This window comes from Malus domestica, chromosome 02 (assembly GCF_042453785.1).
Source record: "Malus domestica chromosome 02, GDT2T_hap1".
In the NCBI taxonomy this organism is placed as follows: domain Eukaryota; kingdom Viridiplantae; phylum Streptophyta; class Magnoliopsida; order Rosales; family Rosaceae; genus Malus; species Malus domestica.
In genome coordinates, this window is record NC_091662.1 from 22,526,117 (window position 1) to 22,550,584 (window position 24,468).

Sequence of the window (24,468 nt, forward strand, 5' to 3'; positions counted from 1 at the left end):
GTAATATGCATATGGTTATGCCATGATGCAATCTAAAACTCAACCATATCATAGTATTTTAGAATATATAAATATATATATATGACATGGCATAAAACGCATAAATCAATTTAAAAGCGTTTGTGGAACTATAAAATATATATATACGATAAAAAGGAAAAGAGTCACTCACCTGAAGTTTGCGCTACAATTCTCTACCACGAATATCGAGGCGTCATGAACCATCGTTGCCTAGAACAATTATCAAATAACATCTCATAATTTCTATCGATAGAACATGTATCTTACATAAAATACATCGCTTAGGACGTTCTAGAATGATTTGAAACTCATTGACCAAAAGTCAACCGTCGGTCAAAGATTAACGGTAGGATCCACAATGCTACGTAACTCAATCCAGAAGATCTGCACCTCAGATTTCTGATCCGTAACTTCCAAAGATCCACATTATGCTTCTAGAACATCATATTAAAATTTCATTACGATCCAACGGTCGGATCTCCGCTAATTGCTAGAATTAAGTGGCGGCCAACGTTTTATTTTAAGAGCTTACAAATCCAGTTCGGGAAAATCTGCATGTCGGATTCTCAATCCGTAAGTTTTCTTGGTCTTCAAATATTATGTTCTACAACACAATAAAGTTTAGTGACAATCCAACTGTCGAATCGTCGATTAATTTAATATCCAAGTGGCGGTCTCTATCAAAACTATAGTCTTACGACGAGATTTTGTCAATCGAACCTCACATATGAAATTAGAGTAAACAAATTAGTCTAGGAATGGTAGGTGGTGCCTCGGCCCACAAGCCGCTGCACACAGTGGCCAGCCGCTCTGACTCGTCGGAAAATTATACTATTTAAAAAAATTCCCAAATTTTACAGGCATGTAGAGAAAATCAAAGGGAACAATTTTTATACCTAGGCTGAGGTCCAATTCGGCCAGGAAGTGTTCCAATTTGTCTCAAACCCGCCGGAAACCCTATAAAGGGTGTGCTTCGATTCGTCGATTCTGAAGCTCCGTCGCCCCAACCATCAGTTGGTTCATGTTCCTGGGTGCAATGGAAGACTAATGGTAGTGGTAATTGACAATAGTGGCTTCAGAAATGGCAAATTGCTGTTGTGTACACCAAAAACTCAACGAGCTTGATCTTGGTGATACGAGAACCAAAACCCATCAAATTTGGGTGGAGATACAAGCTGGAAGGTCACCGAGCTGTATACACATGGTGGATTGCCTTGATTCACCAGAAAAACGGCGAGAAGGCCATCAGAAAACATGGAGGAAATGGGTCGAAGGTTGGGTCACGGTTTGCAGGGGTCCGGGTTGGTTCCCCTCCTTCTCATTCTCCTCTCCTTTCTCTCCTTTCCCCTCTCCTAATTGGACAGTTCCTTCTTCTTCTCCTGATTGGGCAAACCACACCTCATTTCCTCTCCTCCGGTTGGGCAGTAGCCCTCCCTGTCCTCCCTAGTTCTTTTACTCCCCGACTCCCTTATTTTTCCCACTCAGCCACACACATGTGGCATAAAAATCATTTAGTAATAAAAATAGTGTTTTATTCAAAATACTTTCGGGTTGGCAACTCAATAAAATTTTAATCGTAACTCCAAATTCACTTCTGCTTGTGCCTACGCATCCATATCGTTGAGTACTTCAAGAATACACTAAAGGAATATTGCGTACGTCTCACTATACATTGGTCAATGAAAGTCAACACCCTCGCCTCTAAGGGCATTTTCATAAAATCACGCTTTTAAAATTTATAAAATTGTAAAATTAGGGATGGGTTGTCACAATATTATCATTTTTTTTTATCATCATTTGTATTTTTTCTAATAGATGTAGGGTCCGTCAACGAATGTATATCTCATCTCTATTAAAGAGGTAATACAAATGATGGTATAAATAAATGGTAAGAATAACTTTTTTGATACAAATAAATTATAAGTGTAGCAGTACTCCTCGTCCTTGTTCTTTCTTCATAGGTCTTCAACAGAAACACAATAATCCAAATAAAAACGCTATCAAGTGTATAGTCTGTCTCGTCTCGTTGGTCTCCTTGGCATCAAGAGTCGTCAGTACTGAAGAGGCCCTGGCATTACCATCGGGAAATGTTGGAGGACAGCTCGCCGAGCCTTTGGTTGACATCGGTTGGGTTGTCGACGATTAGTCATATATACAGGTTTGACCACAGTTTTATGCTCGTGCGTTATAAAGCTTTGGCTCTGAAGCAGTTACAGAACGGCGCCGAAGGTTATTCCGGTCATTTTCTCCCAAAGCTACTGACAAAGTGTATGGGTATGGACGGCGCTACCCCGGTTCCATTTACGTCAACAACGAAACTAGCAGGACTACGACGCGTTCGTTCTGCGTCCTAAGTCGGTGCAGTCAAAGGACAATATTCCGTAATAATGGGTCGGTACCAAGGGTACTTCAGTCTTCTATGCCCCTCCAGTAAGAAACAAACAATATTGGCCTTTTTGGGTTTTAGTCTTGCTCTTGCCAAAACATGGGCCGGTGGTCTACGTATAAAAAGAAAAGAGTTTTAATAAAATACTTTTGATATTGTTTATTTTTAACAAAAAATCACATTTTTACTTTTAATTAACATTATTTACTATACCTTTAAAAAGAGTTTTTCGTTAAAAGAGAAGTTTTTGGACTTTTTGTTAGTTTTCCTTAAAAAGAGCCCCTGCTCCTGCTGTGAATTTGTGAGTGCACAAGTGCTGGTATTTCTGTGTGTTTTGGGGAGAGTAAAAGCATAAGGAAAAGAAAAATGGTTTCATGGCAACTTCACTAGTTTGCAAGTGAGAAACTTAAGCACGGCTGTTAATGTGGCTGTATTTCAAACAATGCAGCCATAAAGATACCCGATTAGGTTGAAGTCCTTCTCTTATGTTTTAAACTTTTTATTTTATTTTTTACAAATGATAACAGTAGTAGGTTAAATTGTTTGTTATTAGAAGGGAGAAAAATCAATGGAGATCAAACCTGCACTAAAAGTGCATAGAGATGATTCATTTCTGCCACTGCCGAGCTGCGTTTTAAGCTAACTAGCCGTGTAATAGATAAGTCAATTAATGTCACTTTCATTTCCATGACGTTAGAAAAGTCAAACACAAACCAATGATTAATTAGTTAATTTCTCTCGTTTTGTAATTACAAAAAATTGAGACCCCCTCTGCCCCTAATTTGGCGGGAAATACGTTCGTATGTACAGAGAAGATGACTAAAACGATGTCGTCAGCTGTTACTCTCTACGGTTTGTTAAAGTTAATTAGTGTTTTTTGCTGAATAATCTCTTGGCCGTGGCTTTGAACGGACACTTTGAGCTCTGGAAATTGTCGACAAGGTGGAGGTACGTGCTGAGCTCGTGACACGTGCACACGTTGGTGCCCATCAGATACGGCGAGTCCTTGCTACTTAACCTGAGCTCCTTCCCAACCTCCGCGTACGACAACTGCGTGTCCTCCACCTTCTTCTGGATCCAGTTCTGAAACTCTACCGCCTTTCGGAACCCACCATCGCACGCCTTGTGGCGCCTTTCATTGTCGTCGATTACGAAACCCGGTATTTTAGTTATTACATCGTCGGAGTTCACAATGCGTAAAACTTTTGCGCCCTTCTTATCCAGGTTGCGGCGGAAGCTACTGTTTCCGACACGTGGCCCGGCAAACGACATGACGGTGACGAGTGGTGACGGGTTAAACGTAGTTTTAATGTCGCACGCTGCGAGCGTTGCTAGCGCGGCGCCAAGGCTGTGCCCAGTGAATGTTATGCTGAGAGGCTCGTCGCCGTAGGATTGAAGCAACCGTGCAATCTCTTGGCGTACCATTTGTTGCAAGCTCGGGATTAAGTCGGTTCCTGAAGTGTATAAGCTCAAAAATCCACTTTCGACCATTGGTTCACAGTTGTCCAGGCCTGAGTTATTAAGTACGGACGGGAGTTGGGTGAGAGTTGCTCGAAGATTTTCGAGCCACTCCAAGCACGTTGCTGTACCTCTAAAGGCAATCACAACGTCCCGTCTTCCAAGCCTTGCAATTTCCTCCTTGTCTTGACATACCGCCATGTAGCCAATCCAGCTGGACTGTGTCGCGACCCAACTCGGAGCCTTTTCTATCCAGCTAGGAAGCTTGATGCCGGACGTGGCACGTAAATTTTTTGTAATCCGGTAGCCAGTTCCCGGAAGCCCGGAGTTTTCAAACAAGGAGGCTTTCGAGTACTTGCATGTTGCGTATGAATTAGAGTCCGGATCAAAGTCAAACGCCTTGTATGCAGCATCGACAAATTGTCCATACCGTATAATCTCGCCACGTAAATTGGCGTCTAGAGGGTCGAGAAGACCTTCCCAGTTGTTGAAGCCTTGGTACTCCATCCAATTTTTGCGAATGGGTTGTTTGGCAGCTGCGGCGGAGGAGGCAGCAGTAGATGTTGTGGTGGTGGTGGTTATGGAGGTGATAGGGGTGAGTGCTAGGGATCTAATGTCAACTGGATTGAGCAATTGTTGCCAGTTGGGAAGGTTGTGAGTGAAGGTCATCTGATTGGGGTTTACAATTGGTAATTGAGTGAGGGTGTAGCAGGTGAATGTTGCCTTGTGTTTTGGAGTAGGGACTAGTGAGGAGGGTCTGATAGTAAGCTTCATTGTGATCTGCTTGTGAGAAGATCAGAGAGAGTTAGCTGTTTCACTTAGTCTCACTTTGTAAGTGGGTGCCAATTTGTAGTTGCTTTTCGAAGGAGCTAGGGATGGTCCCTTTATAATAACAAAAAGTGTAGAGCATGTGGAGAGAGAGAGAGAGAGAGAGAGTACAGTATGTACATATTAGTGCTTTATGTGATGAGGAAAAAGATTTGAGAAAAATGAAAGTAAAGAAGATGAAAGTGTTTCACACTTGTACTTTGTAAGGGGAGAGAGAGAGAGAGAGAACTTTAACATACAAGTCCACCTTTGAATCACAGGGGAGAGCAATCAAAAGGTAGAGTACTTTATAAGAGAGAGGTAGAGAGATGGTATATATGTTGGTATAGAAAGTCTAATGCAACATGTTTGCATATTATTGTATGTATTAGAATAAGAGAAGTATTTTATTAATATATAAGTGAGTTCATGCAAATAATCAAAAGACAAAGAAATTAAACATTTGACTCATTACATACCAGCAGTAGTTCATTCTTAATTTTATTTTTTTATAGGAAAATAACATTAGTCCTTAGATGTTAGATTAAGAAGCCAACGAGATTCAAACTCACGCTGAAAATCTAAGGCACAATTTTTTTTTATCATTGTGGTAAAGTGCCACTTAAAGTTTATTCTTACATTTAAATTACAGTTTTATCTTGTAAACATTTTTCTTCTACACTACATAACGACTGCTGAGATGATTCTAGGATGAGACTTATTCGGAGATCTTCCCCTTTGAAAAACTGCACCAAAAGTGAGAAGGTACAGAGGGTCAAGCGATGGACGGTAGGATGATGACGAGTAAGAAAGATGTGGTTAGGTGGGGTCAGTTTCATATCCAATGATCCCAAAGGTATGCGCACTAGTACTGGCCCGGACTCCTCGAGTGAGATTCACTGTACGATATGATCAGTTCGACTTCCATTGAGCTTGACTCGCACGGCTTGGTAATTGGTTTGGCCGTTAAAAACGGCATGTCCACGTAGGCACAGCCACATGGGGATTGTTGGACCAAATCAGGCAGTGATGCATGTTTCTGTCACGGAACTGGTAACTGGTTCGTAGGGTTTCAACGTAAGAGAAAAAAAAAAACCATGACAACAACAAAGGAGCTGCAAAATAAAATTTGAAATGCCAACCTCATGCTTCAATTCTTTCCTCCTCGTGCGCATTTGAAATTCTCCAGGTGCTTCAATTGAAACATGCCTATAGTTTTTTCGACCTCTTAATTCTTTTGTTGGTCTCAGAATCTTGCTATTGTTTTTGGTTAACTTTGTGTAGATACCATACATATATATGTGGGTCATGTTTAACAAAAATAAATTCTTTTACACAAATACTCTTAGCCACATGATGTTGCCAAAACCTAGATAGAAAAAAAAATGTATTATTGTGATTTGAACCAAACGTTATATATGTATGTTTTAGTGAAGGATTTCTCTCAAAATTTTCTTGTCTTGGTAGTTTTTTCCATAGTTTTTTCCATTTCCTACATTCAACTAACCAGTTGAAGCATCTATAGTACTCATTTGTAAAGAATCAAATCCATATTAAAAAAATTATTTGGTCATAAAAAGTGTGAAGAAACACGTTGTGTTTGATAAAGGTAAACTACAACAACAACAACAACAACAACAACAAAGCCTTTTCCCACTAAGTGGGGTCGGCTATATGAATCCTAGAACGCCATTGCGCTCGGTTTTGTGTCATGTCCTCCGTTAGATCCAAGTACTCTAAGTCTTTTCTTAGAGTCTCTTCCAAAGTTGTCCTAGGTCTTCCTCTACCCCTTCGGCCCTGAACCTCTGTCCCGTAGTCACATCTTCGAACCGGAGCGTCAGTCGGTCTTCTTTGCACATGTTCAAAATCACCGGAGCCGATTTTCTCTCATATTTCCTACAATTTCGGCTACTCCTACTTTACCTCGGATATCCTCATTCCCAATCTTATCCTTTCTCGTGTGCCCACACATCCCACGAAGCACCCTCATCTCCGCTACACCCATTTTGTGTACGTGTTGATGCTTCACCACCCAACATTCTGTGCCATACAACATCGCTAGCCTTATTGCCGTCCTATAAAATTTTCCCTTGAGCTTCAGTGGCCTACGACGGTCACACAACACGCCGGATGCACTCTTTCCATCCAGCTCGTTTTCTATGGTTGAGATCTCCATCTAATTCTCCGTTCTCTTGCAAGATAGATCCTAGGTAGCGAAAACGATCGCTTTTTGTGATCTTCGCTAGATTGCTCCGGTCATTAGTGTGGATAAGTATATAAATGGATAGAGATAGGAAAGCAAACACAAGATGTACGTGGTTCACCCAGATTGGCTACGTCCACGGAATAGAAGAGTTCTCATTAATTGTGAAGGGTTTACACAAGTACATAGGTTCAAGCTCTCATTTAGTGAGTACAAGTGAATGATTTAGTACAAATGACATTAGGAAATATTGTGGGAGAATGATCTCGTAATCACGAAACTTCTAAGTATCGGAGTGTGGTGTCGTCTTGACTTGCCTTATCTGTCTCATAGGTAGATGTGGCATCTTCTCTAGAAGTACTCTTCCTCCATCCAGGGGTGGTATCTTTAACTGGTGGAGATGCACAAGGTAATGTATCAATTTCACTTGAAGCTTACTTGTAGTTTCAGGCTTGGTCAAGCGCGATACAAACCATGTAGTAGGAGTCCCCCAAGTCGCCGAGCTAGGGGGTCTGCTGAAAGAGGTGACAGACAAGGTAAGCAATCAGAGCTCCGACTGATTGTTCACCTTCTCCCCATCTTGCAGCAGCATGAAGGATAAAGAGAAGAAAAATGAGAAGAGATGATATGAGATACTTTTGCTTTTGAAGAAGTAACTTTCCACAGGCTTATTCTTGAACTGAGCTGGAGGGTTTTCTGGTTTCCTCCAGAGTATAAGGCCGACTGAAGAATTTGAGGGTCAAAACAAGTCCATCAAATCTAGAGTACGTTCCACCCTGCTGATATGGGATACTTTTGCTTTTGACAGAGTAATGAATGTATCGGCACGTGTGCTGTTACGCTTGTCTCCACATGCTTCCTTGTATCCTTCGCACTTGCCCTATCTGTTCCCCAAGCAGATGCGGAATCTTCCCTGGAAACATAAGATGTTGAAGATGAGTACTCGAGAGCAATGCCAGGTAAGTAATCAGGTAAGGGGTTCCAGGCAGTCAGTTCCTGGCTGGAAGCTTGATTCCAAGTGCTGACTGATTGCTCTCTTTCTCCTTGTCTTGCAGGTAAAAACAAGGCCAAAAGAAAAGACAGGGAAAAAGCATGATATGGGATACTCTTGCTTTTAACCCTGATGATATGAGATATTCTTGCTCTAGTATAGCTTGTTTGCAGAGGTATTATCGGGGGGAAAGAAAGCTGAGTATTTCGAAAGGCTTCGTTGGGAGTGCCCTCTCAGATATGATGAAGGGTTGAGCATTTTTGCAGGTCTGCCTGTCCGTTGGGGATGAAGGTCGACATATATAGGAGTCTCCCTAACAACAAGTAGTAATGCTATTCCTTTACCCTGCTTGGTCATAGCACGGTAGTGGGAGCTGCCAGTTTCACATGTTTTAACTCTGTCAGAGCACTTTGAAAAAGTGGTCTGTGGTATCTGGCTCTCGAGATTCGGAGAACGATGCCTCTTCGATTTTTGAGAAAGCAATCATGCTGGGGGTATGACTCTCGAGATTCGGAGAGCAGTGTCTCTTCGATTTTTGAGGAAGTAATCATGTTGGGAGTCTGGCTCTCGAGATTCGGAGGGCGGTGCCTCTTCGATTTTGGAGCAAGCAATCTTGTTGGGAGTGTTGTCTCGAATGTGAGTAAAGGTTGGGCATGTTTGCTAGTCTACCTTGCCACGAAGCACAAAGGTTGACACATAGGGACTTTCCAATTATCCAGCAATGGTACTGTTCCTTTACCCTCTCTTCGATTTTGAGAAAGTAGTCATGTTGGGAGTCTGGCTCTCGAGATTCGGAGGACGGTGCCTCTTCGATTTTGGAGCAAGCAATCTTATTGGGAGTGTTTTCTCGAATGTGAGTAAAGGTTGGGCATGTTTGCTAGTCTACCTTGCCACGAAGCACAGAGGTTGACACACAGGGACTTTCCAATTATCCAGCAGTGGTACTGTTCCTTTACAGTTGTGGGTAATAATATGGTAGCTAGACCTTCAAAATTTATGTGTCTAAACTTTTGTTAGTGCTGTTTCTTTACTATTCTTTTACCTTTCTTGGTCAGAGCGATGTAGTGGGAGCTGCAAGCTTCACGTGCTCAACTTTGGCAGAGAACTTTGGCAAAGTTATTTGTGGTACCCATGAGCTATTGTTGCGTGTGGGAAGTGGGTGATTGAACAGTAAGATTCATGTGCTTTCTACTTCACCAGAAGTCTTCGACAGAATGCCCATAATTTCTGCAAAGCTGAGTGTGCGTGTGACAGGTGCTGACAAGGCTAGAAAAGTAGGTGCCTCTTCGATTTCTGAGATCGGCCCTCGTGGTCTCTGAGCAGCCCAGCTTTTGAGAAAGCGAGCGCCTCTTCGATTGATTCGGAGAACGATGCCTCATCGATTTTTGAGAAAGCAATCATGCTGGGGGTCTGGCTCTCGAGATTCGGGGAGCAGTGTCTCTTCGATTTTTGAGAAAGTAATCATGTTGGGAGTCTGGCTCTCGAGATTCGGAGGGCGGTGCCTCTTCGATTTTGGAGCAAGCAATCTTGTTGGGAGTGTTTTCTCGAATGTGAGTAAAGGTTGGGCATGTTTGCTAGTCTACCTTGCCACGAAGCACAGAGGTTGACACACAAGGACTTTCCAATTATCCAGCAATGGTACTGTTCCTTTACCCTCTCTTCGATTTTTAAGAAAGTAGTCATGTTGGGAGTCTGGCTCTCGAGATTCGGAGGACGGTGCCTCTTCGATTTTGGAGCAAGCAATCTTATTGGGAGTGTTTTCTCGAATGTGAGTAAAGGTTGGGCATGTTTGCTAGTCTACCTTGCCACGAAGCACAGAGGTTGACACACAGGGACTTTCCAATTATCCAGCAGTGGTACTGTTCCTTTACCCTTGTGGGTAATAATATGGTAGCTAGACCTTCAAAATTTATGGGTCTAAACTTTGTTAGTGCTGTTTCTTTGCTATTCTTTTACCCTTCTTGGTCAGAGCGATGTAGTGGGAGCTGCAAGCTTCACGTGCTCAACTTTGGCAGAGAACTTTGGCAAAGTTATCTGTGGTACCCATGAGCTATTGTTGCGTGTGGGAAGTGGGTGATTGAACAGTAAGATTCATGTGTTTTCTACTTCCCCAGAAGTCTTTGACAGAATGCCCATAATTTCCGCAAAACTGAGTGTGCGTGTGACAGGTGCTGACAAGGCTGGAAAAGGCTGGAAAAGTAGGTGCCTCTTCGATTTCTGAGATCGGCCCTCGTGGTCTCTGGGGAGCCCAGCTTTTGAGAAAGCGAGCGCCTCTTCGATTTTTGAGATCGGCCTTCGTGGTCTTTGAGCAGCCCAACTTTTGAGAAAGCAAACGCATCTTCGATTTCTGAGATCAACCCTCGTGATCTCTAAGCAGCCCAGCTTTTGAGAAAGCAAACGCCTCTTCGATTTCTGAGCAGGCGCCTCTTCGATTTCTGAAGCTTCGTCGAGTGCAGATTTTTATAGGGGCTGGCATTAAGTTCCAAAGCACACTTGAATCTCCACCAGTAGAAGCTTCATTCTTGCACTTCTAAGATCTTGATTTGTCCGACCTCTTCTCTCTTCAACACCTTTAAAAATGTCTGGCCCCTCCGACCGTCGTTTTGACTTGAACCTTGTTGAAGAGGCAGCCCCGCCTTCTCCAGACAACATATGGCGCCCATCCTTCGTCTCCCCTACTGGTCCTCTTACCGTTGGGGATTCCGTGATGAAGAATGATATGACCGCTGCGGTGGTGGCCAGGAACCTTCTCACTCCCAAAGATAACAGACTACTTTCCAAACGGTCTGATGAGTTAGCTGTTAAGGATTCGCTGGCTCTCAGTGTTCAGTGTGCAGGTTCTGTGTCTAATATGGCCCAACGCCTATTTGCTCGAACCCGCCAAGTTGAATCATTGGCGGCTGAAGTGATGAGTCTCAAACAGGAGATTAGAGGGCTCAAGCATGAGAATAAACAGTTGCACCGGCTCGCACATGACTATGCTACAAACATGAAGAGGAAGCTTGACCAGATGAAGGAAATTGATGGTCAGGTTTTACTTGATCATCAGAGATTTGTGGGTTTGTTCCAAAGGCATTTATTGCCTTCGTCTTCTGGGGCTGTACCGCGTAATGAAGCTCCAAATGATCAACCTCTGATGCCTCCTCCTTCTAGGGTTCTGTCCAGTACTGAGGCTCCAAATAATCCCCCTCCGGTGCCTTCTCTTTCTGGGGCTCTACCGACTGCTGAGACTTCTCCTAAGCAACCTTTGTGAAGGCTCCCTCTTGTGTGCTTATTTTGACTCATGTATATGTACATATTTGTAGCTTATCGGGGATATCAATAAATAAGCTTTCCTTCATTTCAACGTATTGTGTTAAATACACCAAAGCCTTCTTCGCTAAGTTCTTTGAATTTTCTTTTGTTAAAGCTTGTATGTTGAAGCTTTCTGAGTGGAGCGTGTAGGTTGGGGTAGTGTTCCCTTAATTTCCCGAGTGAGGAAAACTTCTCGGTTGGAGACTTGGAAAATTCAAGTCACTGAGTGGGATCGGCTATATGAATCTTAGAACGCCATTGTGCTCGATCCTGTGTCATGTCCTTCGTTAGATCCAAGTACTCTAAGTCTTTTCTTAGAGTCTCTTCCAAAGTTTTCCTAGGTCTTCCTCTACCCCTACACATGCAGATAATTAAGTGTTACTAATTTAGCTGGTTTTGGCATGAATAATCCTTGAAAAAGAATCTAAAAATTGAACAGCCTGTTATTATTAACACCTCGAAAATAGGATGTCCTCATTTACGAATCATTCATGCAAAAAAAATATGCCAATACAATATTGTTGAATCATATAAAATGTTGAAGGAAAACACCATTTGTTAAATAAAGTTGAAATGAAAATGTAGATGATCAAGCAGCTAAGCAGTAAACAATTTAATTAGGTGATTTTAGGATTAATAATTCTTGAAAGAGAATCTAAAAATTTAAACAGTCTGATTACTGAATGCACCTCGAAAAATAGGGTGTTTGTATTTATACGTCATTCCTGGGGAAAAAATAAACTGAATCCAATACTCTTTTATCATCTAAAGTGTGAAAGAAAAACAAGAATCGTTATGTATAACTTAAATATTACAAATGCAGATAATGAAACAACTAAACGATTATCGACCGATTTAGTCAATTTTGACATAGATAATCTTTGAAAGAAAATCTAAAAACTAAATGGTTCTGATATTGTTGAATCACAGTTCAGAAATAGAATGTGTGTGACTTTTACAGACATACTTATTGTAGAAAGCCTGTCAACGTATATGCTATGTTATACATATTATGTAAACAAGTACATTATGACCATTACCTGAAGAACTGGACTTGGCTGCTGATGATCTTTTCAGCAGCAAAGTTCTATCCTTACCTGAACAAATTCATTTACATAAACACCAACCAGAAAAGAAAAAAGAGAGGCAATAAGACTTACAAAGGAATTAACATTTAAAGGTGCGTCCCCTGCATGGACAGAGGCAATGAAGGCTCACAGGGGTCAGATGTCCCTACTCAACTAATTCGTTTGTTTAGTTGCAAACTACTACAATTATATAATATACACGGGTTATCTTTGAAAAAAATATATGTATCTAATATCCAGCATACATTCATTCTACTTATACTCCATATCAAATATTATATGAGCAATAGTGCTCTTGTTCTGTCATCCAAACCAAAAAAACCTTCTACCGCCTATCATATACTTATATTTTTCTCATCACTTTGCCACTTTCCACTATTATATTAAAAATTTTGTAACATTGGAATTGTGATACATCATCATTTGAAACCATCCTTAATATCATAGTGTATAACCATACTATAATAAGGTTTTCTTAGTTATTTTTTGTTGTTCCCACTATAAGAAATTTCTGGCTCCGTCCCTGGTCCCCTAGTGTTGCACATAAAGTGAAAATATAATCAATCATGGAGTCTGTAATGATATGTAGAACAAGCTAATTCGTTTCAAATGTAGACAAACTTCTCAGGCTACCCAAGATTCACATTTCCACTGACTGAACAGTGGACTGTGTATATATATATATATATATATTTTATAAAAAAAGGGGTCAGTTGGTGGTTTCACTACGGCAGTCCACGCTTTCAGGAGGCCAGAAAGACTCACAGAGGCATTTCAACCTTCTCCTGACTACCTTCATGTGATTCACCAGCGTCGAGAATCGAACCCAAAACATACGTTATAAAATACGGACTTAGAATTCGTCAATAACCACTGGATCACCCTATGACGATGGACAGTGGAGTATATATGTGACAATTCCAGTGTAGTGATAGCAACAGTGCATAATATTTTCCTTTTTGGGGAGGATCGAGAAGATTTCTTCTTTTTTATTCCCCACAACAAACTTTGGTCAGAGTCTATTTTTCGATCCATGTGGAATAAAGTTGTTTGACCTATGTGACCGTGCCTCTAATGATACGATCGACCTGTGGTTTCATCCCAGCCCTACCGTACTTCTTTTAACATTTAGAATTATTGGCACCACCTCGTTGGAAGAAGACTGCATACATATACGGTTGTAGATCTATACATATAGTTCCTTTTACGTGTATACATTTATCATCCCATCAGTCTTATATTGATTGTTGAGAAATCTTACAAGAGTTCGTTTTATCAATGTATTTTACCATGAAATCTCAACCTTATACCAATTGTTGAGAAATCTTATAATACCATAGGCTAGCCCGTTTTGCCCTGCATTCTGAAGGTGATTGTACTTGGAATGATGCTTTTCTCTCTCTTTTTTTTTTTTTTTGGTCAAATGATAGATTTCGTTGATTAGGTGTTAGATTAGTTATGGGCAGGGTTCAAACCCACGCTGTTATGCAATGACTCAATATCTTTTCATCATTATGGTAAATGGCCACTTGCGACGATCTTCCCTCCTTGATCAGTGATTTAATTGATGAGGATATCTCCACCTCTTGTACTTCTTAAGTCTATTCCTGACTCGTTTGAATTATATGTCATCTTTTATCAAAATTAGAGTTTCTGTATTAGCATATGTCACCATATTATTAGTACAATGACTGCATAACCACCTCAATAACTCCCTATGTGACAACCCGTCCCTACTTTTACAATTTGATTAATTTTAAATGAGTGAATTGACGAAATACCCTAGAGGCGAGGGTATTGACTCTCGATGACTAGCTTATAGTGAGACTTACAAAATGTTCTTTAGTGTATCCCAGTAGTACTTGACAATACGAACGCGTGAGCGCAAGTAGAATTGAAATCAGTGTTATGATATGGGTTTTACGGAACTACAAATCCGGAAAGTACTTTTGTAAAGATTACTATTTATTATTTTATATATTTCTCATAATTATTATATTATTATGTTAACATTATTTGGTTGTTATATTATTATTTTAATATTAGTTGATAGAAAATAAGGGGAATGGTGGACGGAAGAAGAGGATAAAAGAGAGGGGTGTTGCCAAACGGGGAAAGACAAAGGAAAGGCAGCCAATCGGAAAAGAAGAGAAAGAGAGAGTGACCAACCAGAGAGGGAAGAAAGGAGGGAAATGAGGGAAAGGAGGGAAGAGAAAAGGAGAGGAACTCGGTCCTTTCCCCTTTACCCGTGACCTGCTTTCCCTAACCCGACTTCCAGCGATGAATCTGATGGTTTTCCGTCGATTTTCTAGCTAGTTTGACACCATCTAACACCCTAACATCACTCCACGACCTCCCCCTACCTATTCCACCCCAAGATTTATAGAATTTGGCTCGGTTCCATGAAGAAAGTTTGGGGGCGTCGGAGTTTGATTTGAGGTCGAATTGAAGTGCACCATTTTTAGGGTTTTCGGCGGGTTCGAGACAAATTGGAGCTTTTCCCGCCCAAATTGGACTTGGCCATAGGTATAAAACTTGCTCTACTCATTGAGATATTCATTTGTGTAAAATTTGGGAATTTTGGGAAATAGTTAAATTTTTCGGCTAGTCGGGGTGACCGACTGCCATGTGCGGCGGCGAGTGTGGTTGTGCGTGGCCAATGGGCAGACGCTACCTTTTTGAGTTAAATTTGATGTTCTAATGTCAATTTGATAACCGTTTGTTATAGTTCGATAGTTTGAACCTAGTATGAAATTTGATGTTCTGATGTTAATTTTATGATTCCACGATCCGACCATTGGATCGTCACCAAACTTTAATAAGTTATAGTACGTAATATTTGAGGACATTAGGAACTGACGGATTGGGAATCCAAAGTGCGGATCTTCCCGAATTGGATTCCTAAGTTCGTAAAATAAAACGTTGACCGCCACTTACTTTTAGTAACTGGCGGAGATCCGACCGTTGGATCGTTCCGAAACTTTAGGATGTTGTTCTAGAAGCTTATTGAAACCCTTGGGAAGTTACAGATCAGAAATCCGAGGTGTGGATCTTCCAGATCAAGTTACGTAGGGTTGTGGACCTTACCGTCGACCTTTGACGGTCGGTTGACTTTTGGTCAATGGGTTTCAAATCATTCTAGAACGTCATTGGAGGATTTGTTTCATGTTAGTTACATGTTTTATCAATAAGAATTCTGAGACGTGATTTGATATTTGTTCTAGGTGACGATCATTCGTGATGCCTCGATATTCGTGTTAGGGAATTGTAGCGCGGACTTCAGGTGAGTGGGTCTTTTCCTTTTTATAGTATATATATAAACTTTATAGTTTCAACAAATGGTTTTGAACTGATTTATGCATATCATCCCATGATTAAATAATGTTATAAGAGATGTTGTACTATTGTGAAAAGCCAAAATAATCCTACGGGATGCGTAGGTAAGTTTATTATGTTGATTAGAATTATTGCATCATTATGGCATGCTTATATTCATGTAGTCTGCTTATCATTCCTGCACCCCGGGTCAGGGCCAGTCTTTCACGTGTTTGTTCACCTCTGCACCACACACTCGTCTTAGATCCAAGTAGGTGCCAGTCCTATCGTACAGGTCGCATTAGGTGATCGTGATTATCGCTAGTCTTCACGTGATCGTAGCACCAGAGCGTATATTATTACCAAGGTTCTAAAAAACGCTAGGCGCGAGTAGGGTGGCAGGCCAGCACCTAGCGCCTAGCGCCTAGACGGCCAGGCAGGGTCTAGGCGGGCGCCTAGGCGAATTTAGGTAAATTTCTTGTATATCTTGTAAATAAGTGCATATTGACACTTACAAAAAATTATACTTGTATGAAATTCATGGATCAAATAATAAAAGAATGATAAAATGCAAAAAGAGTATCCAACAAGTCCAAAATTTAAAAACACATTAAGCATATATGTCATATAACCATAGTGAGGAGTATTGTAGGATGACACATGTACAACAAGTTCACAATTTAAAACCACATAAAATGCAAAATAGGAGGAAAATAAGGAAATATAGTAATGTAAGATACTTATCTTTAGTAACCAAGATGTCAATTAAGAGGTTTTGTTGCAACCCTCCTTGATTTCAATTAAATAAATTTACTATATATATATATATATATAAGTGCTTATGTGTAGCATCCCACATCATTCAGGGAAGTGGATTATGTAAGCCTTATATGTATATTCCCATCTATACCTAGCACGAAACATTTTGGGAGCTCATTGACTTTGAGTTCCATTGGAACTCCGAAGTTAAGCAAGTTCGCGCGAGAGCAATCTCATAATGGATGACCCACTAGGAAGTTCTCGTGTGAGTTCCCATAAACAAAACCGTGAGGGCGTGATGGGGGCCTAAAGCAGACAATATCGTGCTACGGTGGAGTTGAGCCCAAAATGTGGTGGGGGCCCGAGCTGGGATATGACAATTATTGTAACATCCCACATCGCCCAGGGGAGTGGATCCTGTAAGCCTTATATGTATATTCCTATCTCTACCTAGCACGAGGTCTTTCGGGAGCTCACTAGCTTTAGATTCCATCGAAACTTCGAAGTTAAGCGAGTTCGGGCGAGAGCAATCCCATGATGGGTGACCCACTGAGAAGTTCTCGTGTGAGTTCCCAGAAACAAAACCGTGAGGGCTTGGTCGGGACCCAAAGAGGACAATATCGTGCTACGGTGGAGTCGAGCCCGGGATGTGGTGGGGGCCCGGGCCGGGATGTGACATTATGCACACTTAAAAAATAGAAAGAAAAAAAACACAATTATTAATTAAATAGTTATAAGTATGAATATATGGATTTATGTATAAAATTTTAGGGTAAATGTTGGTTTTGTAATATTTTTAAAGTTTTAAACCCATATGTTATAAATAATTGGTGGGCCTCATTTTCAAATAAATAAAGGCTGGGCTTTGTTTGTTGTGAAGCCATCTTTGTTTTTTCTTATGTCAGAACCATATTTGTTAGGCTTTTACTAATTAGGATGTTAGGTGGCGCTTCCTTATTAGGCAGCAATTTAAAACAAAATTGAAAAAAATGAGGCTTTGTCACATGGGTGTGGCTCAGTGTCTTCTTCTTCCTTGGAAAAGCAGCTTTCTTCATGGAGTTGTAGAGTTAAAACAGAGTCTTAGCGTTGCTTCTTTCTCACCCATGCCTAGACTGCCTAAGTCTTCGGGGCCCACCTAGACACCCCAGTCGCCGCCTAGCACTCTTAGGCGCCCGCCCAAGCCCCTTAGAGTAAGTCCACCGGAGGGCTTTTGGCCCAGCACCCTGCCGAAAAAATAGGCCACCCCCCAGTGAATCCCCTCTAGCCGACCCAATTGACTGGCACCCGGCCCATGCCAGTCTCTAGCCCAGTCCAAAATTGACTGAGGCGTGGCCCGGTCCATCTGATGCCAGCGTGGCGTGAGACGGCATTTAAAATTTTTTTTTGCACCAGGCGCGTACAGTTGACTCGCGCGTGGGCGCGAGTGGCCGACAGGTTGGGCCCGCGGTGCAGGCGCACTCACTTCTCATCGGGGAGGCGACGTGGCGCGCTATATGCCGTTGGATTTCCAACGGTAAAAAAAATTTAAATTTTACTTTTAAACTGGACTGTCCGATCACAAATCAACGGTCCACGTTTTTTCCCCCAAAAATAAATAAAAAATCTAAAAAAAAGGCCCAACGGTAAGATTTATTACCGTTGGCCACGTGGCAGCTCCTTGGCTCTTGGATTTGAAAAATTTTCAAATCCAACGGTCCAAATTAATTAACTACATTAAAATTAATAAAAAATTATTAAAAAAAACAGAAAAAAATAAAAAAAAAAAACAGAAAATTTTTAAAAAAGTTATATTTTTTTTTTCTATAAATACCTAACCCTCATCTTCCACCTTTACACCACATTTCAATATTTTCTACACTTTCTATACTATCTACATTTCAATATTTTCTACAAGTCAAGGGGGTTCTAGCTACACAAATCATGGCAACAAGGATCCTAGCACCACATATCCTAACTCGAGAGACTTTGTATAATTTTTATGTAATTTCTTATTTTTTTAGAATTTTATTTAATTTCTTATGTAATTTTTAGGTTTTTTCTTTCTTTTTTCTTTTGAACTTTATTTAATTTCTTATGTAATTTTTATGTTTTTTCTTTTTTTAGGTTTGAATTTTGTTTAATTTCTTATGTTATTTCTTATTTATTTTTAAAACTTAATTTATTTTTATTTAATTTATTATGCAATTTTAATGTAATTATTTATTTATTTTTGTACTTTATTTAAAGACATGAAATAAGATTACATAAACTCACAAATTAAACTTAAAAACAAAACACACTACATAGAATTACATAAAATTAAAAAAAATACAATTTATTCTTCAATCACAAGCCTCATTTTAATTATCTTCGCCTTCATGCAATCCCCACTGGTGTTCAATCAAGTCATTATGGCGGGTTATGTGCCAGTATGGCTCTTGCACATCAGTGTACCGTTGAACGATCAATTCATTGTAACGTCCATCGCGTTCCAACGGCTCGTGTTGCACTGGATCTTCGGTCCGGTCATGAGCACAGGTGATACGTGTTCTTGAGTTGTTCATCGAATCCGGCTCATATTCATCGACGGCATCATAATCATACTCATCTTCAACAATCATGTTGTGGAGAATAATACACTTCATCATGATGGATCGAAGAGCCTCGACATCAAACATTCTAGCTGCAACCCTGATAATCTATCAACGAGCTTGCAGGATACCAAAACAACGCTCGACATCCTTCCTACACCCTTCTTGACATTTTGGAAAGTGTTTTTCCTTTTCAGTCTGTGGATGTGGCAGTGTTTTGACAAATGTTGACTACCTTGGGTAAATGCCATCTGCAAGGTAGTATGATCCCTTGTATTGGGTACCATTAACCCAATATGTGCATCTCGGCGATTTTCCTTGCAACAGTTTGTCGAACACTGGGGATTGGGCAAGGACATTTAGGTCATTCTGAGCTCCTGGAACACCAAAAAAAGCATGCCAAATCCATGTATCAAATGAAGCCACCGCTTCCAAAATGATGCTTTTGGCTCATTTTCTGTCGCCATATGCTTCTTGCCACGCACTTGGACAGTTTTTCCAAGTCTAGTGCATGCAGTCGATGCTTCCAATCATGCCAGGGAAGCCTCGCATCTCACCCTTCCTCAGAAGCCTTCATATGTCCCTTGGCGTGGGTGTTCGGAGGTACTCATTGGTGTAGAGGGCTTCAATTGCAGAGCAAAACCGCATCAGGGACTCCAGAACAGTTGTTTTTCCCATCCTCGCGATTTCATCCACTTGATCTGCATATGCTCCATATGCAAGCATTCGCAAGGATGCCGTAATTTTTTGCTCGGGAATAAGACTTAGAACATGAAAAACATTATCTTTTTGCACAAAGTATGGATCATGGTTGCAAATATCACTCATGATTTTGTTGAACAAATTTCGTTGCATTCTAAAACGCCGTCTAAAAATATGATCAGGGAAAATGCTATTGGGAATAAAATAATCTTCCAATAGATTTTTACCTCGTTTTTCCCTTTTTCTATCAAGGTTTGCAACACGTCTTGGTTTGGCTATCTGACCCACGGCTTCCATGACACGGCGGGAATGTGAGGCCTTCTGCCTTCTATGGTGATCATCCTTATCCTCCTCCATGAAGAAAGCCTCATCTCCACCTCCACATTCCTCGAGATTGGCCAATTTTGCCTGTTGTGCCAACAACCTTTTCTGTTGCTCATGCGACTGTTTATACACTCTTCTTGAAGAAGACATTGTAATAAGAACTCAATATTTGAAAACGATGAATAAGGATTCTGAGCTAAAAAGAAGGATTGAGCTTGGTGTGAGGATGGATGTAAGGATGTAGGGTTTATATGGACAAAAAAAGAAAGGATGAGGTTCTAGACAATGCCACGTGGCACTATGTGATTGGTTGAAAATCTTATCGAAATCTTGGCTAAATTATTGTAAACCGGAAGTGACACGTGGCTTGTTGGGATTGGTCGAAAATATTATCGAAAATCTATCCACAAAATAGTACGTTCGGGTAATGACACGTGGCATGACGTGATTGGTTGAAAATCTTATCGAAATCTTGGCTAAATTATTGTAAAACGGAAGTGACATGTGGCGTGTCGGGTGATAGGACTTTTACTACTCATGTGAACGGGCTTAAATCTCCTATTTTACTTGCAAGAATCACAAGGTTATTGTAGTATAAACAGATCTCGCAAGTTCGTCTCCACAGGGATTATTAAATAATTTGAAACTAACCGAATAACAATTAATTATTGTAAAATAGAAATTGAGGGGGTTGATATTATAACCTAACTAAAATAAAACGAAATTAATTAATTAAAATAAACAATCTGCAATATTGAAAACTAGAAGGAAAAGAAAACAGTTTTGGGAGAATAAAATTAAGAAAACACTAGGGTTCCACCATCACCTAGCAATCCTATGAATTTTTACCAATTACTTATAATCTACACATGCCACTTTGAAGGTTAAATTTTCCTAATTCATATTCTACTTGGAACCTCCAACATAGAACGTATATCTAACATGCAACCCGTCCGGACGTTCGGATCAAATCTAAACATGAAAGACACATTATGCTTTATGAAAATCCTTTGAAAAACCATGCAATCCTTAAGACGTGATATTCATCCTAAGAGAAATTACAATTATTAATCACAAGAAGCCAGTGTCAATTTCAGGGAACCTTCCGACCAAAATTGCATCAAATTACTTTTCTAAAGATCCTAATGGTGATCAGGCATTAAGACAATTAGATAGTTTTTATCCCGGTGATTAACAATTCAAAGTATGCATGCAATCAATCATAAGCAATTAAATAAAAATCACATACTCATGCTAAGGCTCAAGGTTTCGCCCTAGCAAAAGGAATTAGTTACGCATACTCATAATTGAAATCATAGAAAATATTATTAAGAAAAAGATTGAAAACACCTTCAAGTAGAAAATCTCCAAAACCCTAGCAATTCTCTCTATCTCCAAAGTTGCATAAAAAAAAGCGTAAAGAAAAATGGTAGACGGCCAAGCAATATATCTGCTAAGCCTCCCCACAAACCCTAGGAAACTAAAATTAATAAAAACCCTAAATTAAAATAGTAAAATTCGTCCAAAATCTGAACAGCCATGTTTTTGACCCATAAGCTAGTCCAAAACTGGCCCAATATAGCTGGATTTAAGGTTTGGAATATTCTGAACACTTCTCCAGAAGGCCACGAACCCATCCGAGGTCATCTTGGGCTCCAAAAATGCAGTTTAAGCCCGAAAACGTCATTTTCTAGCACTGCGCACTGCTTCTTTATTTCATCGTCATAAAATAACCGCTTGGTGGAAAAATCCCAAATTTTGATACAATCAAGCTAAGTGACTCACGAACGTCCTCCAACTGGAATTACTCCAAAATTCGTCCATTTGGTCCTGTTTTTCTCCAGAGGAAGTCGAAAGTCCTATATTGAAAATACAATTCAAAGTATCAAAATTCTTCCAAAATATTAACCAAAATATACTAAGATTAGGGTAAAATATATAATATAAAATCTACTCATCATCGGGATTGGTTGAAAATCTTAGCGGAAATCTATTCACAAAAGAGTACGTTCAGATAATGACATGTGGCGTGACGAGATTCGTTAAAAATCCTATTCGAAATTAAAACTATTTTATTTTTTTATTCTTTTAGAAAAAATTTAAAAATATTTTAAATGGGCTGGGTGCCAGCGCATTTTGTAGGGGTGGAGATTGTTGCCAACGCATTTTTTCACTAGGTGCCAGCGCATTTTTTTAAGGGTGGAGATGCATTGGCCTATTACTATTCATTGGAGTCTGTTACTGTTCACTGGAGTGGATAAATGGGCTGGGTGCTGGCACAAAGTCCTTAGGGGTGGACTTGCTCTTAGGTGCCCATCTTATCTTTTCCCCGATTTACATTCCGATTTGAGCTTAATCCGGGCGGACGACCACCGTGTAGCGCCGATTTTTAGAACACTGATTATTACACCCAGTCCTGTCGTACATGTCACATTAGGTGACTTCAACTCGTATGCTAACATAGATTGATGAGCAATATGTTCAGTTATACAAGTTGCATTAGGCGACTCCGACTGGTGTGCTAGTAGATTGATTGAGCACCAAATTTTACTTATATTACTGTTGAGATTTTGTGATTTTAGATGTGTTGCCCATAGTTACAAGATATTGTGCCGTAATGAATTCTTGAGATTTTGCAAGCTACGGTAAGGATTTTTATACTATACGTAGTAAGTATATTTTGGAAACTATACTTGTTTTATGGCGAGGGGTTACAATGTTTTCAGAAATGATTTTATAAAACATTATTTTCAAGCCCACTCACCCTTGTTTTTTGCCCCTCCAGGTTTTAATAGCTGAGCTTTCTTATCGACGAGGATTCGTGGCAAATCTTGGTATTGGAGATTACCTTCGATGGTATGATTCTCAATCCACTCTACTATACTTTACTTATGCTCTGACATCACATGTGAAATGGGTTCATTCCCGCTCACAATGCACTCTTATATTTAGGCACTTTTAGGTTAAATTTATTCACATTTTCCACTACACTACACTACACTTTATGGTTTCGTCACCTTCCAGGTGTTGGCCAACCCAACTCAATTCGAAGTCCAAATGAACATTGCGGGTAGGCGTGTGTCACACTAACTGTAATTCAACGATACGTAATTAGATTTATCAGTCTTGTGATACGTGTCACCATATGCATATGACACTTTAACAAACACATAATAGCGAGGCTAATTATGTGACACCTGTAAGATATGAACCAAACTAGCTACACTCTAACGGTAAAATGCTAATATTTATGAATAATGTTAGACATACTAAATTTTTATCAACTTAACAAACAAAATGGTGTGTCATCAATAGAAAATAAGCACATTAATTGAAACTTAATCAATAGTTCAATCATCAACAACTACATTATTTGATTTACACAATTTTGTTTAAAAATTTGATCATTTTTGCTTTTTTTTATTTTTTATTTTTTATTTTTTTATTTTATTTTTTTATTTATTTTTCTCTTTACAAGTTGCCATTGGCACTTTTATAATGAAGCCCCCTTATTCTAATAATGTTCTTTTATATTCAGCGGATTCCAAACCTCCCATTTGATCGTTTTGGTCGTTTTTCTTTCTTGTTGATGTGTAAGAGCTTGGAAGCCATCACAGAAAAGTGAGAATGTCACGCCCTGCACTTTTTTTTTTGGCACTCGTCCTACACTTGAAGGCCCACCTCTTTTTTTCTTTCTTATTGAATTTATAAAAGTAGGTCATCTTATAATTGGTGTTCCATTTATGAAGGGTAAACTATTAATTTAGTCATTGAATTATTATTTTAGTAGAAATTAGATCTTTAAATTAATTTTTTTTTGGTAAATAAGTTCATAAATTCATGAAAAACTGCTAATTTCATTCCTAATGCTATATTCAAAGTTATTTTATTGAATTTTTCGTCAACTTAAGTTACGTGACACATTTGAGAGGATAATACTGCCATTTTCTTACCTATAAACTCTTAACGTTGCACGTATGTTGCAAATCTGACGTCTAATTTACCCATCAAAGTTAACTCCATACATTATTTCTTCGAGAAAAATAAGTTCTTAAACTATAAATAAAACTACCAATCTACCCTCCAAAGTGTATAACATGCAAGTTACATAACTTAAATTGACGAACAATTAATTAGTAGCTTCAAATCTAATAATAGGAATGTGTTGACCTTAAAAATATATCCTTCAGTTGAATGCGGGGGGTGCAAACTCGTTGGCCGAGCTCGGTCGGGGAGTGAATGTGTGTTCATGTGGTGTTGGGCGTGTTACTAACTTCTTGATCTTGTGACTGCGGCTGAGGAAGGAACACGTCTCGACCTTTGAGTTCTAAAGCCTAAAGGCATGGTTACTAGTTCTGCGAAGTTCAATATCAAATTTAGCTTTCAACGTGCCAAATGTTGTAACCTGGTGACACATCACTTCGCCGAGAAGGTTGATAAGATGACCTCTACCAACAAGGACTCAGAAATTCTTGTTGACCGAGACTTGGATAGGTAACCATTCGGTCTCGAAGCAGTGCTGTTTGTCTAAACTGAATGTGCTCCTTGGT

General features: G+C 39.8%; 2 protein-coding genes across 2 annotated transcripts; both read right to left on the reverse strand.

Moving 5' to 3' along the window:
- Nucleotides 1-3,274: 3,274 nt before the first annotated feature.
- On the reverse strand, nucleotides 3,275-4,681 carry LOC103407256 (phospholipase A(1) DAD1, chloroplastic-like). Its single transcript, XM_008346198.4, has one exon. It carries the CDS (start codon nucleotides 4,637-4,639, stop codon nucleotides 3,275-3,277), a length of 1,365 nt encoding a protein of 454 aa, XP_008344420.2. The 5' UTR covers nucleotides 4,640-4,681.
- A 13,980-nt stretch (nucleotides 4,682-18,661) lies between these two features.
- On the reverse strand, nucleotides 18,662-20,068 carry LOC139191493 (uncharacterized). Its single transcript, XM_070812380.1, has 3 exons — nucleotides 19,972-20,068; nucleotides 19,128-19,269; nucleotides 18,662-18,992 (listed from the first exon to the last, which is right to left on the reverse strand). Exons 1-3 carry the CDS (start codon nucleotides 20,066-20,068, stop codon nucleotides 18,662-18,664), a joined length of 570 nt encoding a protein of 189 aa, XP_070668481.1.
- Nucleotides 20,069-24,468: the final 4,400 nt, after the last annotated feature.